Raw genomic sequence first — 15539 nt, forward strand, 5'->3', positions numbered from 1 at the left:
TTGAGCTTTGTTCCTCTGGACAATTACTTTGAAGTCTTTTTAGGTTAGATTCATGAAAATATTAAGGATATTTGTGTTAAGACACTTTAAAAATCCTCTAAGAAACGTTAAGCCCGAAAGTTTTAGCAGATGACTACTGACATGGAAGAAGCAAAGCAGCCATATTTCAAGTAACAGAAAACTAGACTAGTGAATCTATACACTGTAAATAAACTTTGGGAGGCTGTTTTTCCCCCTCACTTTTTAACATCAGTACTCTGTTCCGTCTAAGCAAAATGAATTAAAGGTTTACTTTTGTTTACCTTTAAATTAAGATTTTTTTTTTTACGGAATCAGAGAGATTTTTGTCCCTTCATTGAGTTCAAAAGTTCAGAAAGAGATTGGGTGCCGGTTTATATTAAGTGGCGGCCTTAACTACTATGTACTTACATTTAAATTAATAAATGTAAGTACATAGTAGTTAAGGTACAATGGTACAATAGTAGGTACAATGCACTTATTGTATACACATGTTTTTACATTGTACTTATATTTGAAAAACATCTGAATGTAATTACATTTATAATTACACTGTTAACCTATCCCTTAGACCTTAACCCATCCTTAAACCTACCCATACTACCAAACCTTTCCCTTACCTTACCCGTTTCCCACCTCAATAGCAGCAAAAGCATTTTACAATACAATATGGGGATGAGGAATGTTTCCTGAACCTATACCCTACAATACCAACACAATGCAACGCAACACGTAAAAAGACATTGTAAGTCATTATAATCAGTAATTATGTCCCAAATCAGTGCCCCACAACAATCCAAAACAAGTATTCTCAGTCTCAGTCGACATAGTCAACAGTCTGTTCAGTGACCGTATTCATGTTGCACACAAAACTGAAAATCACAAGGTCAAACTAGATTGCATATTATGCAACCTCCAAAGCCCCTTTCACACTGCCATTCCGGCAAATACAGCGGTAAAGTGTTCCTGTAATTGTTCCCTGGTCGCTAGATTTGGCACTTTCACACAGCCAGTGATGACCCGGTATATGTGCGTGCTTTCACACACAACCCCTGAAGATCCCGTAACGACACGTGACATCAGCGCGTGACGTGTAATGTACGAGTCGACAACGCTTGGCACGTTATACTTTAACTGAAGCAAGCAAACGATCTCTGCGTCAGCGCAGAAAGTGAGGAACTAACTGATCTCTGCTTCATTACAGTTTGCACATGTGTTTTCGTCGCGAATGTTGATCTTCCTTCAAAACAGCCGGTAAAAGAGTCGCGCGATAACGCGCGTCATCATTTTGATACCGAATTAGATCTGGCTTTTGTTCACACAGCGCTCGTTCCGGATCGATTACCGCAATGTTACTATGTCCCCGACCCGGGTTCGATTCGGTAATCAATTCCGGGACGTGGTTGCTTTCACACAGAAGGCGACCAGGCAATGTTACGGGAATATTGCGGGTCCGACGTGCAGTGTGAAAGGGGCTCAAGAGTCAGGGTGTACAGATTTTAATCAGTCTGTTGGGAAACAAAAGCATGCTTTTAGATTTGAGGTTAGATAGTTCCTGGCTTTGTCAAATTTTGCCAGGTTTGTGGAAGCAAATCAAGAAAGATACACAGTTTAGTCTATTGAACAGAACAGTCCTATATGTGGGATCATCATTTCTGTGCCCCAGGGAGTACGGTCCCACATATGGGATTTTAGAGTGTACAGTGACGTCATATAACTGCCAGATTCAAATGTGCTCTCTTGCATCGGCAAGAGAGCACATTTGATCATTATTAAGTTTTGCAAATGACAAAACATTCACTTACACGTATTTCAGAATCAGAAAATCAGAAAGTTCATGCTATAGTTAACAAATTACATCTGTCATACAGTACTATTGTGGCTGCAGTTTGTCACATGACAAGCATAACGCATCACCATGGAAATAATATGGTGATACATTCTAAAATAATGGTCACCTTAAAAAAGAACTCACAATGCGGGGTCAGTTAAATTATTTAAACTTTCGAGTGAAACGGTTAATTACCACTTATTACCAAGTAAACAAATTATCTTTTTTTTCCTGCTATTTCCATAAGGCTAAGCTTTACTGGGATACATTTGTATTCTTCTATCCTGATGACCCCGAGACGGGAGACAGGGTGGCAGTGGCTCATAGAGGGACTTTTGTAGGGCTGTCACTGAAGAATGCAGCATCTTTCACAGGAACACTGACCAGCACTACCTAGAATTACTGTGCACGTGTGCTTTTGTTGTAAAACAAGTTTCAAGAACAGACCAAACACTGGGGACCTTTAAAGGTGTATTACATGGATATACAGCTCTGTACTTCATCACTGAGATGGAAAAAAAAAACAGGGCAGTCCAGGATGAGCGAGTACTATTTTTGGTCTATTTTCTCTAAGAAATTTCACATTTAAAGTGTATATTTGATAAAACTACCAGGAGTACAATTTACCACAAAGCTAACACACATTCTCTAAAACCCCACTCAGTCCAAGGCCTACAAGGGAAGCACATTCCAATGATCAGGGAGAATCATTCCAGTCTGGGATCACTGCTTATCTCTGGTTATTCTCAGATCAGTTAGACAGAGCAGGATCCTGCTGCTCGCTTCAGTCCAGAGGACAAAGGCTCTGTTGGCCGCCTGCCGGATGTGAACCCAGGGTGCGTGATGAACATGCTCAGATGGACACAGGGGCTTGGTTACAGACAGAATCAGTGAGCGAGAAGGGCCTCCGATACCCACAGGCCTGCCAAAGTCTATAACACTCACACAAGCTACTATGCAACAAACTCTGACACCAATATGAGTCGAGGATTCTGTTTAAACTTGCCATAGATATTTATTTTGGGTGATCTGATCATTAGTGGACAATGCTAAATACAAGTGTAACTGGGGTACAGAATGCTTGCAATACAATCACCTCACATTCTCAGGTAGTCAAAAATGTGACCACACTACATTCATAGTGTAAACACTTGATGTGTCCTAGACAACAGTGAAGGACCGCCTACTCACCTGTCAATCATCCACTGTGCTAAAACAAGAATGCAAATCTTTTGGTTGTGTGCTTTTAAAATTTTATTTAAATGTAATTTAAATGTAATACAAATACAATTGTTTTTATGAATGATCTAAAATAATAATTTAAAAGAAACTAAATCTAAGGCAGATCATCAAATGACAGTTGACAGTTAGCAATTAGCTTTTACATTTAGAAGTATTTAAAAAATGAACATACCACCATCCTAACCAATCCAATAAGTATGTGTAATAAAATATGTGATGTGTAGTTAGGAAGCCTGTCTAGTAGGTAAACAATTTCTCTCCATTTTAAGAAAACTACCTTTAAGTCTGTATATCAAACCAGCTTAATAGGCAAAAAAAACTTTAGATGCAAGTGAATATTTGCTCAAAGAGGCAGTGACATGGTGAAACGTTTGCCTACAAATAAAATAACCACAAAAACAACTTGTGGGAAAAACTAAATTGCCGTCAATTATTTCTGTAATACCTTAGTTTCAGTCAGGTTTGCATGCAAGTGTTCATGGGAAATGGGTGAAGAAAAATAACACTCTCGCTTTGCATTCTCTTTTAACTCTCTGCCAACACCAAGCATCGAGAACAAGACAGAAATGCATTTGAATCAGCAGTCTGGAAATGTCATCGATGCGGTTTCTGTCAGATTACACCGTGACCCCATTGCAAGCCTAAAGTTTGGCTGATCAAAGCCATGGGTATTCATGGACAATTTTTCCCTCACGCAAATATGCATTGTGCGCAAACTGGTAAACTCACACCAAAGAAAAACATGATCCACTAAGTCTTACAGCGATGACAGTAAAAACCCTAAGCAACCAAATATATATTTGCTGTCAAATCATTGCTTACATTCCATTGCAATATTTCCATCGAGAAAGCTGCCAGGGTTAATTCAAATCGTAAAAAAATACCAACCCTCCCAAATCTAGCTAAATACAGGAATACGGCACTAGGTTTTGGCACCATCCATAATGGTTTGTGAAGTGAAGACAATGCAAACAAACAAACTCACCTAATCCTCTTTGAGGAACCCAAACAGAGATGAAAATCAGATGAAAGATTTGGCAAATCCTACTTGAACGCAGCTGAAGGCCTGATTCCGGTTTGCGGTGTAGTAAACTCACTCACTGAAGTAAGTAGGAAGATATCGCACTGAAATTAACAGATTTTAACCACAGACACAATATCAGGTTAAAATCCGAGAGAAATCCGAAGCGGTCTCACACTGAAGGCAAAAAATAGAAGACAATATTATGCTGAATCAAATGTTTACAGATGTTGACTGAATGCATGATATGAATAGGCTGGATAGCGATCAGGTCAACTTCAGAATTAACACTCAAATATCAACAATTTTCCATTTTTTGATCGGGTCTATCAGTTTCTTTCATCCAGTTAAAACATAATCATCTGTTTTTGGTCTAGATGCAGAAAACTGGCCTATCTCTCAAGAATTAGCTTGCTGGTTCTTCACTATCCGTTATGACTTTAAAGACTTCAAAATTAAAAAAACAAGTAATTGCCAATATTGGAGACATTTTTGGACAATACTTCAGTATTACATTAACTACAAACAGAAAATAATATAGAAACCATAAATAACTATATAAAATACCACATTAAGTCTTTTAACAGAGTAAACGTGCATGCAGAGCCCACAAAACATTACAATAAGTGCCTCCATCCAGACACCTGCATTCCCACAGTGCTTTGCTGCAAACAGTTCATTACACAGTCTTCCTCTCAGCAGACGCCAGAGACTAAAAAGTGCTGTCCCCAAGACTCCTGTAAAAGAGACGCTGGCACTGGACCAGTTCACACACACACACACACACAAACATGAGTGCCAAGCGGACTGCTGCCGGGCACGATTTGAGAAGTGCACATGCATACATTGAGCAAAAACATATTCTCTTTCTCTCCCACAACCTTGCTCTCTTCTGTCTCTCTGTCTCTCACACAAGCACCTAGAAAACCATGCAGTAAATTGCTCCCTACAGCTAAAGCAATCACAAGACAAGGGCAGTTTATCTGAAACCACACTGCAACATCAACAATCAGTATTCAGTATCAATAAATCAATGAACAGAAGTATTACTCTGGAAATGCACACACACACAAACGTTAAACAACGACTGCGGTATTGAGGCCAATAAAAATTATTATTATTACATATTTACATATCATAGAGGGGAAGTTTACTCTTGTGCCTAACACCCAAGTTCATCTGCTGTGCTAACGCAGGTGTTGCATTACCAGTCAGTCGGGGTAGATAAAATAACTGTCCTTGGCAAGCAGCGGCCCAGCTTGAGACAGTCAAACACAAAACAGCAAAACACAGCTGCTGCTTGTTGCTCTAGCAGCTATCCTTCTTTTCCTATCGCACATTCAAAGAAGGAACGCTCCTTTATGTCAGCCAATTAGTGCCCTCAGAATCAAGGTTCTTTTTTCTTTCAAAGTACACACTACAAGAGAGAGATTCAAAGTTCAGACACTAACTGAGGTCATTTCCTGTTTCAACTTGGGTGGTAAGAGAGGGTTAACCTTCAAAAATGGAATATATAAAATTAGAGTTACCTGTACACTAACAATAAAAGTACCAGAAAAGACAACCAACTAGTCAATGATTCAGTAGTCAATTTTTTATCTTATTTTGGACCCACTTTATATTAAGTGGCCTTAACTACTATGTAGTTAAATTTTAATTATTAATTTGGTACAATGCACTTATGTTTTGTGAGAATCATCATCATACTTAATCTTGAACTTGGAAAAATAATTATCTTTATTTAAAATGTTTCAAGTCTAAATATTTTTCCTTTGGTTATACTAGGATAAATCATACTGGGATGTATGCTTATATTGTTGGACATTGCACCCTACCGAGAAAATTTTCCACAAGCCACCACTGCATAATGCATGAGGCTTTGGAAACTCTGGAAAAAATGTCAATTCAAAATGCACAACAATCAATCAACAATCAAAACTCTCTAATCAATCGATAACAGTCTGAGAAATATTACTCCAAGATTACATCAAGAGCCTTTAAAGCAGAGATAAAAGCTGAAGGAAAACTAAACAAACTGAGGTAAAACACTAAAGGGTTTCTTAAAGAAAAGCATCAACTAATAGTTTGATTGCTAACACATGGCTTTGTGCAGACAGTCAATGGGCCCTATTTTAACGATCTGAAACGCAAGTGTCAAAGCGCGAAGCGCAAGTAAGTTTGTGGGCGGGTCTCGGCGCTGTTGCTATTTTCCCGGCGGGATAAATGGCTCTTGCGCCCGGCGCAAATCTAAAATGGGTTGGTCTGAAGGAGCTTCATTATTCATAGGTGTGGTTTGGGCGTAACGTGAAATAAACCAATCAGAGCGTCATCCAACATTCCCTTTAAAAGCAGGTGCGCAAGTTCCATTATGGATTGCTATTATTATGGCGTATTTACCAGGCGCACGCCAGGAGCGGTTCACAGCCGAGGAGACTGATGTTCTTGTAAGAGCAATGAAAGACAGAGAAGTTGTGTTGTATGGGGATGGGAGAAACCCACCCAAAATAGCGTCGGTTAAACAGGCGTGGGAGGAAATAGCCACAATTGTTTCATCGATTTTTTTTTTTTCCTGGTTCTTGACGGACAAACCACCATTTGTCAGATGTCCTTATACATATATGACCTCAAACAGGTCTGATCCTTAATTACTACAATTAGCCTGAATAATTTGTAAGCTAGATTTATGCCTATTTTTTCACATCTTCGTGGCACACCACAATGATTTCCGTCATCTCATGTGTTAATATTTTTTTTAAGTGTAACAATTTATGATTTGCAAAAATAACTGTTGCATCTGTGTAGATTACATGAACAAAGTGTATGCGCGTTGTGCACGCTATACATTATGGTCAAGCTTGCGCCCTTAAAATAGCATAATGAACAACGCGCAACGCGCCACTGACTTTAGACTAGGTTTTTTCTGGTCAGTGGCGCAATTGTTTAATGGAACATCAAAATAGCACCAGGGATTGTTTGCGCCGGAACACGCCTCCTTTTTTTGCGCTGAACCGCCCAGGGAGCGCAAGTTCATTCACTAGTTTAGCGACGTGCTTCTGTGGAGGGAAAAGCGCGCTTTGCGCGGGTGCAAAATAGGAATGACACATGCGTCGGTGTACAAAGTCAATTGCGCTGGGTGCAAGATAGGGCCCAAAATGTTTTGTTGTTGTTGTGTCTCAAAAATTTGTTTATTTGCTGACATTATGCACGGAAGATTTTTGTTATTTTACAAAACCAATCCACAGCACATCAAAAGTAAAAAGTCAAAGCGACTTATCGCCCATCCACACTCACTTTCATTGTAAGTAATAAGAGTAGTCAGGACACTCCTTTTGTGTAGCCAATATCTCCTTTTGTGTTCAATGGAAACAAGAAAAAAATACAGGTTTGGAAATGACATGTGGAGGAGTAAATAAATTAGGCTATTCTTCTAAGCTGCTCAAATATTGCATCACAATACGGCCAAAACAACAACAACTAGTCCTTATTTGACATCCAACTCTTCAATCCTTTACATTTATTTTACTCTGAGACAAACAACAACATGAGGGTTATCAGGACAGTTTAGACCCTGGAGAGAGGGGGGCTGTCAGTTTGAAAAGAAGCAGAAACGAAAAACAGTCTGGAGCGAATGCAGTCAGGGCCCTTCTCGTCTCTCACAGTGAATGTAAGGCCGTATCAGATGAGGAGGGAAGGAGATCACAGTCACAAAAAACATAAAAGTAGAACAGAGAACAAGCACCAAGCCTCCCTGCATAGTCATCCAACAAACATTAACACAGACACACTTCTAAGAGCACTGTGGGGCCCCTGGTCTCCCATCCCCCTTGGGATAGGGTTGTGTGTGTTAAGACCACCCCATTGAAGACTCTGTGATAAGGTCCGATGTCCCATCCCAGGTCGACCCTGTAGGAACTTACTGAAAGAAGCTTTTGAACGCTGCACAAATGCCAGTTTCCATGAAGCTTCTATTCTTCCCTACGTGTGTTTGAGAGAAAGAGTCCAAACTGATTAAATAAGGCCGGTTAATTACAGCTCCTGGTTAATAAAGGCACTACAGAAGTCAGACTCTTCTCCAAGAGAAAGGGTGAGGGGGGGTTGCCTCTGGGAGATTGTGAATGAAAGACCTCCTCTCAAAAGCTTCCTCACAGCAGACTTTCTAACTAGGTTGTTCAATAACAGGCGCATCCTAGTCGTGCAATGAGAAGCCCTCTTGGTAAAGTTTCGAGTAAATGAAAAATATGCCACAATGGCTTCGTTGAGGTTTACTTTACCATGGTGATACCCAACGAGAAGACCGTCAGGGTGGCCTTTTTCCCCTCACCAAAAGCCCAATTAAAGCATACAAATGTTTTGCTGCGATGGACGAAGAGGAACGCTCCCTTTAGATTGTTAACTCAAGTCTGGGATTGGTTTCAACAGGATACTGAAAACCAGTGTGAGGACAAAAGAGAACGACAATAGCTGGCATCCCTAATTAAAATCAAACAGTTGGAGGAGGAGGACAGAAATCACTTTTAACTGCTAATGTTGGGCAGCTCAATTTAAAAATCTACGAAAATGGTATTAGACTACAAACTTTTGTGTGTGAAAGTGAACAGTGAACTCAAAGATCTAAACACATAAGAAACATCAAATTTAGTTTGTCTATTTGTTGCAATGTAACTCTACAACAGTCCTGATATCACAGCGAATAAAATGTCATATGGTGCGACTCTCTAAGAGCTTAATGATACATTAACGCTTATGATATTTTATGATTATTAAAAAAAATAATTACACCACATTAAATAAAATTTAAATTTATCTTCAAAATTTTAAAAGGATTTTCAAACCCAAATAAACAAACACAAGAAGTACATTTCTAAGTACTTAAGCAATGTGCTTTCAACTGAATTTTTAAAAGACCTTTTTCACACATTTTCTTGATCAGTGACATTAACCCAAAATCATAATGTATGCTACTGCTCAAAAGTTTGGAGTCAGAAAGATTAATATATATATATATTATTTATTTATTAAAAACGGATTGCTACAAAAGATTTCAAAATAAATGTCGTTCTTTTTGATTTTCAATTAATCTAAGATATTATCATAATCACATAATAATATGTCACAATATTAATGTTCTTACTGTGTTTTTGAACTAATAAATTAAGGGTGCTCCGATCAGGATTTTGGAGCCGATCACTGATCGTTACAATGCACCATAACTTTAATTCAGCATGTACAGCACAGCAAAAATAGACCTGGAATGCACTGCTGGACCACAACTGTGTGAGTGTGAACGCTCTAATCCAGGACTGGGCAACTTCGGTCCTGGAGGGCCACTGTCCTGCAGGGTTTAGCTCCAACCCTAAATCAAACACACCTGAACAAGCTAATCAATGTCTTCAACATCACTAAGGCCCCGTGCACATGGAGACGCGTTTCTGTGAATACGCACAAATTTTTTATCGGATAGGCGTTTCGTCCACACGGATCCGGCTAATCCGTATATTTTCAGAAACGATGACGTCATCAGCCCACGTCTCCCCCCTAGTCAGACACCTCTACGTCACGTAACAGCAACAAAAACATGAACAAACACTGAACGATTGTCTTTTTATTAACTAACATTAACACAGATTAATAAATGTATTGTTCCATGTTCGTTTGTGTATCACGCGCAAGGTTTATGAGCATTTCGTGTGGACGCGGATATTTCTTGAGACGAGGAAAAAAAAAGATTAGATTGGGGATGCTCCGTCTCCATGTGGACGGAGCCTAAGTTACAGGCCGGTGTGTTTGATTAGGGTTTGAGCTAAATTCCGCAGGACCGAAGTTGCCCAGCCCTGATCTAATCTATTAACATGGGCGCGGAAAAAATATGTGCCGCAGACACACTGCAAACAGAGTAGGTGTGAACCTGCCATTATGTGTGCGCGCGCTTTGAGTGTGCATGAGCACACTGTCTCAAGGAGAGTGTGCAAGTGCTGAATGGTTTAAACACTGGCAAGACTTAAAAAGAAATGCACATTATAAACTTTAGTGATGATGCAACACTGCCTTAATTGTGCAAGTGACAATTCCAGTGTCAACTGTGCAGCGTGCGCAGAACGTTTTCAAGTTATTTAATGAAGAAATATGAATTTTACCTCAGGTTTATCATTATTTTACCTGGGCCAGACAGAGACTGAGATGGTGCCGCCGCATGTCATGCTTAACCTCTCATGGCAGGAGCATCAATCCGAGCATTCCTAAAATTAATGCAGGTGTGCATAATCCAAACTTTGAATAGTAGTGAACAACTTATTTCCTTGGCATCAATAATATTTCATAACTGGAAATCACTGATAAATAACATTTGATTTGTCAGAAAATTAATAACTAATTTCATCATAAGTTTTATTTTTGGAGGAGATACTCTCATGGTTTTTTCAGATAATTTACTATGATCTGAATTCCATGGTATTATTCGAAGAACCATGTAAAATACATGGTATATGAATATTAGTTCAGTATATCAAATAACAGTAGAATCACTTGTACAATGGTACAGTGATAGTACAGTTTTGCTCGGCAAGGTTGAGTAATCAGAATAATCTTCAAATAATTTCAAAGTAAACTAATTATACACAATCCACAGAACCTAATGACAGGTCACAGTTCTTCTGATCAAGACCGGTGGCTGTTGCTCTCAAATGAGCGTGTGCACTTAAGCAGGAAGCCGTTCCAAAGGTCACAGTCTCAGTTTAGTGGACAGTCAACACAACAAATACTCCAGAGCTAATTAAGCATGACCGAAAAGCCTTCCCTCACAAGAAAGCTCACAAACAGCCTACTGTTACACACTCATTCAATGTAACGGAATTAGATCACAAGAACCTGTAGATGAGTGACCAGTTTGGCAGTAAAGTGGAGGTGGCCTATCAGACTGGACTTCTTTAAGAGGCCCCAGCAGCCATGAGCTGATGGATGGACTGTCTTTAACTGGATGGCTCATTTGCAATGGCTCAATTTTTCAATGGGCTATTTAATCAGATAACATCCCACGCAGAGACTATGAAAAGTCCATCAAACCAGGACTAATTTCCATTGTTGAATCCAGCATAAAGACTGCTTACTAGACAAGTCTGTGGAGGAAAAAACAAATCACTATATGATATGCAGATTTCTTTTTTGATTCAATGAACTTAAATGGGGACCAGTATTATTTTGGATCCCACTGATTTTTTGGTTGCATAGACAGAAACGTCTAAATATGTCTTTGTGTGTTCTTGATTTGGAATCACACAAGGATGAATAAATGGTTGAATGGTATTTTCCTATAACAACACAACTACAATATCACAATCAGCTATAAGATTTTATACTGATTATCTCCACTGACCTGGGAGGATACTGAAAACAAGACAAGCACCATGGACCAGCTGAGTCTGCATAATGAATCCTCTAGCCCGTCTCTATTACTTTTTACACACACTGATTCAGATTTACCATCGTTATTTAATTAGGAGGCTTGAGCTAAAACAGACTCAACTTAAACCAAAGCCACCAGTCTGGTGGACAAACAGAGGGAGCTCAGAGAAGCCTGAAGAGAAAATTAAAAAAGCAAATATACCCAAGACTAAATGCCATTTACAACCCTTAGTACACTTAACAGGTGGTGCAGAGCATTTATGTGAGCAACCTATCTTAAATAAGGATGAATCGTCTATCTTAAATCAAAGCTATGGTGCTGGTGTAAAACAGTTCAGACATATTTAAAATGGAAGAAGATAGTCTAGTTTGTGGGAAATTACTCTAGCTAAATACATGAAGAGAAGAAAAATTTGTCTCAACAACAGTTATTCGGTGGAGGCTGCCAATTTTTTATTGTGGCTGCATGAGTTTTCATTAATTTGATTAACAACCAATTATGGGGGGTGGGGGGACACAGAGACAAAAAGAGAGAGAGAGAGAGAGAGAGAGAGAGAGATTATTAACATCTGAGTGTGTCAAAGAAAAAAGGAGGAGCTAGGACAGCAGTATAGTATAGTAGTGCGGCACAGATGAAAGGCCATTTGGGTCTGGCCCCCCTACTGCCCACCTCTGTGCGCGCTCCCTCTGAAGTCCGCGCGTTCACACCAACACATCACAGCGCAACGAAAGAATGTATCATTTTTTGCGAAAAACACTTCTAATTGTATTCGTAATTAATAAGAAGGGCCAAAGGAAGATGTTTATGTCTTATAATATTCGTATGTCGATCTTGAATCTTTACGATGGAGGGTTGGCGCATAAAACATAAAATCAGTGTGAAATTGGCATGAATTTCACACACACACACACACACGATCAGTCTGAATCTGGTCGCGCATTTAATTGTCTTTCTTTACAAAAACACACGGTTAGATAATTATAAATAAACATTATTTGCATATAAAATGAACCAAATAACACAATACCCCACTTTAATATAAAAGGTATAGTTGTAAATAAGATATACCCTTACATTTTTTTTGAATTTTCTACACTAAACTAATTGGAGTAATAAATGTAAGCTGCGCATTGTCTATTTTTAAAATGCAGATATGATCATACAATGGAGGAACTTAAGTAGACTACTGCAGATGTTTCTGATGAGGGGGGAAATGAACACGGAGAAAAGTAAACAAATCTTTCAAACTGCATTTTTAAATCTGTTCATTCATATCACATAAAGCCTTTACATGAATGAATGCACACAAGCATGACTGGAAACAGTCGATCAATAAACAAGCACTTGTAAAGGCTGTCATTACGTCAACATGTTTTTTAAAAGTCCAAATAACTCTGCAATGAACCGCCTTTATGTTTGATAAATAGCGCAAACCATGCAAATTAAGCATTAAGGGATAATTAACAGAAATGCATAGTAGTATGATAGGACTTGCATCTATATAACGTGCACATTATGTCATACTTCCAAAGTTATTTAAGATTAATAGAGCAAACCAAACTCTCTAAAAAATAACATTATAGAAATTAGAATTAGAATAGTGCATTTAAAGACACGCTGAAGTTTTAAAAGTGTGTTTTATTACCTGCATGGTGAGAACACCCAGCTCCTGAGTAGACAGCTTCTTCATCTGGACTGCCAAAATCTGAGCCTCTTCCAGGATCGAGAACTCACTATCCGCACCACAAAATCCAACACAAACAACCAGCAACAGGGCTAATAGGCTCCACTTTGAAATCTCCAGGTTATTCCAGTGTGATCGGGAGTGTGTGCTCCACGCCGCGAGAGAGAATCGAGATCCTGTCCGCGCACGACTCGCCATTACGGCTCGATGCGCTCCTGCACGGGAACAGCGAAAAACTTCACCGATCACTTCCCAACTTTCCCTTTTCACTTCTCCCACTTTCCGAACTCCAGCGGGGTTACTAAGTCGCATCGAGACATAATTTCAAAAACTCAGACGCTGGTAAAGAGGACAGCATTAGTTTCTTTGGCTGTTGGCGCTGGTTAAAGTGAGTGAGCGGGTGTGTGTGTGTGTGTGTGTGTGTGAGCCGGAGCATCACAATAGGAGTGAAAAGCAGGAGGCGCGCCATCCAAACACCGTCATGGATTCTGAAGAGCAGCTGGATTTGGATTTAATCCTGTATGTTCCTTGCTGTTTAGAGTCCCAAAAATCGTTTGAAGTATTTTCAAAATTCAAAACCTCCTATTTTGCCTTCAAAATTGTAATGTACCCAGTTAAAACTAAGTAGACACATCTGTTTAAGGCTTTAACCCTGTTTATACTAACACAAAGCAGAGACTTTTCAGAAAGGTGACTTCTGTTAGGCCTATTTAATAGAAGATAGTAGAAAAATAATAACATTTGTGTTTAGGGTCAATCTGATATTAACAACATCCTGTAGAAAAAAAATAATAATTAAAAAAAAACAATAGCTAAACAAATTCAAATAAATGACTGAAAAATGTCTACTGCTACATTGTGTGTCAGTGATGTAGGGGCAATATTTGGACCATATAATTGATTTTCAGAAGCATTTTTTGAACCTTTATTTTTCTTCTAAAAACACAGCACATCATCTGTTGAAATAGTTTCTTAATCTAAACGATTAAGGCTTACATATAAAAATCAAATCACCAACAAATTTAAAAGTAGCTGTAAATAATACAATATAATAAGGCAAAATTCTGCTACAACACATTGTAAATAATGTCTGCAGTTGGCATTGGCAAAATACAATATTATAAAATGATATCTTAATATCTAAATAAAATTAATTAATTAATGAAATATTTGGGTATTTTGTGTCCTGAATCCTGTTTTTTTTATCTGACTCGGTTGTATATTAATCTGAGAACAGCATATTGAAATTCCTTTATTTATTTATTTATTTATTTATTTATTTTTATTTTTTTTGATGTAACAGTCTTTTCAGTTTTTAAATAAATGCAGGTGAGCTATCAAAAGGGGTTTGAGGTTTTGAGACCTGAGTTAGCATGAGGGTTAATCAAGAATTCAAGATGTGGGCTAAATCTCTTAAACATTTATTTGCTTAGGAATCTGCATGTTACTGCAAAACTTTTATGTTTTGCAAAAATGCAACACCTCAGTCATACCATGACAGGAGCATGTGTGGTTTGTGGGGGGCATTACTGAGATGCATGTGCCAACCTCAGAAAAGCACTGGCTACTCCAATAAGTAAAATGGCAAATATATCAGCTGAAATGTGTGGTAAGAGCCTATATTGAGAATGGTGAGGTGAAGTCAAAGTGTGAGGGATGAATGGTTTTATGCTTTTAGTGATTTTCTATGACTACTGGACTTGTGAAACACTATATTTTTATGTAATTTAAAGCTAAGATGCATAATAATGTGGTCTGACCTGTGGTTGAAGGCCTTTTAAAGCAGAACACATTCATTTTGGGCAACTGAGGATGCATTGGTTCTGCTGAATGAAAGCAGCCCGTGGATTTCTTATTATCGTTTCTCTCAAAATAATGATAGGAATCATGTCTAAAACCTCACTTTTCTCTAGAATGAATATGAAGTAGGGTCATTACAATCTTTTTTAAAACGTTTTGATATTTTAGTCTTATTAATTTTAATGAAAGAGAGAATGATGATTAATTAGATAGGTGTTGATAAATATTTTTATTAGTTTGCTTTATATAAGCATGGTGTGATTTGGAAAACCTTCCAAACTGAGCTGGAATTTAAGGGATGGATAATATCAGCCTCAGCCAGCTGTGTGGGGTGATTTCCAATTCATTCATATATTTACTTCTAGAGACAATTGAATATAATGTATGTATGGAAAAATGCATGAAAAGACAATTAGCTTTATGTGTCTTTGTTAATGTATAAAGCATGGTGACCAACAAGTTATTTTTGAATTACCTGAGGACAGTTTGGTCACCCCCAGAGATGTTGCAACAGTTGGAAGAGATAAGCCTGCAGTGCAGATTG

The 15539-nt window shown here is 38.4% G+C and overlaps 1 protein-coding gene across 2 annotated transcripts in view; it reads right to left on the reverse strand.

The window, feature by feature from the left end:
- The window catches only part of LOC128015623 (VWFA and cache domain-containing protein 1), a 66820-nt gene extending 53147 nt beyond the window's left edge, over positions 1 to 13673 (reverse strand). Inside the window, exon 1 of one of the 2 annotated variants that reach the window (XM_052599634.1) lies at positions 13157 to 13673. In XM_052599634.1, coding sequence (XP_052455594.1) covers positions 13157 to 13507 — 351 coding nt within the window. In that variant the 5' untranslated portion in view covers positions 13508 to 13673. The remainder of the gene's footprint in view (positions 1 to 13156) is intronic. The other variant, XM_052599635.1, reaches the window with a different exon arrangement.
- Positions 13674 to 15539: the final 1866 nt, after the last annotated feature.

The sequence above is a fragment of the Carassius gibelio genome, chromosome A6, assembly GCF_023724105.1.
Source record: "Carassius gibelio isolate Cgi1373 ecotype wild population from Czech Republic chromosome A6, carGib1.2-hapl.c, whole genome shotgun sequence".
NCBI classification, from domain to species: Eukaryota; Metazoa; Chordata; class Actinopteri; order Cypriniformes; family Cyprinidae; genus Carassius; species Carassius gibelio.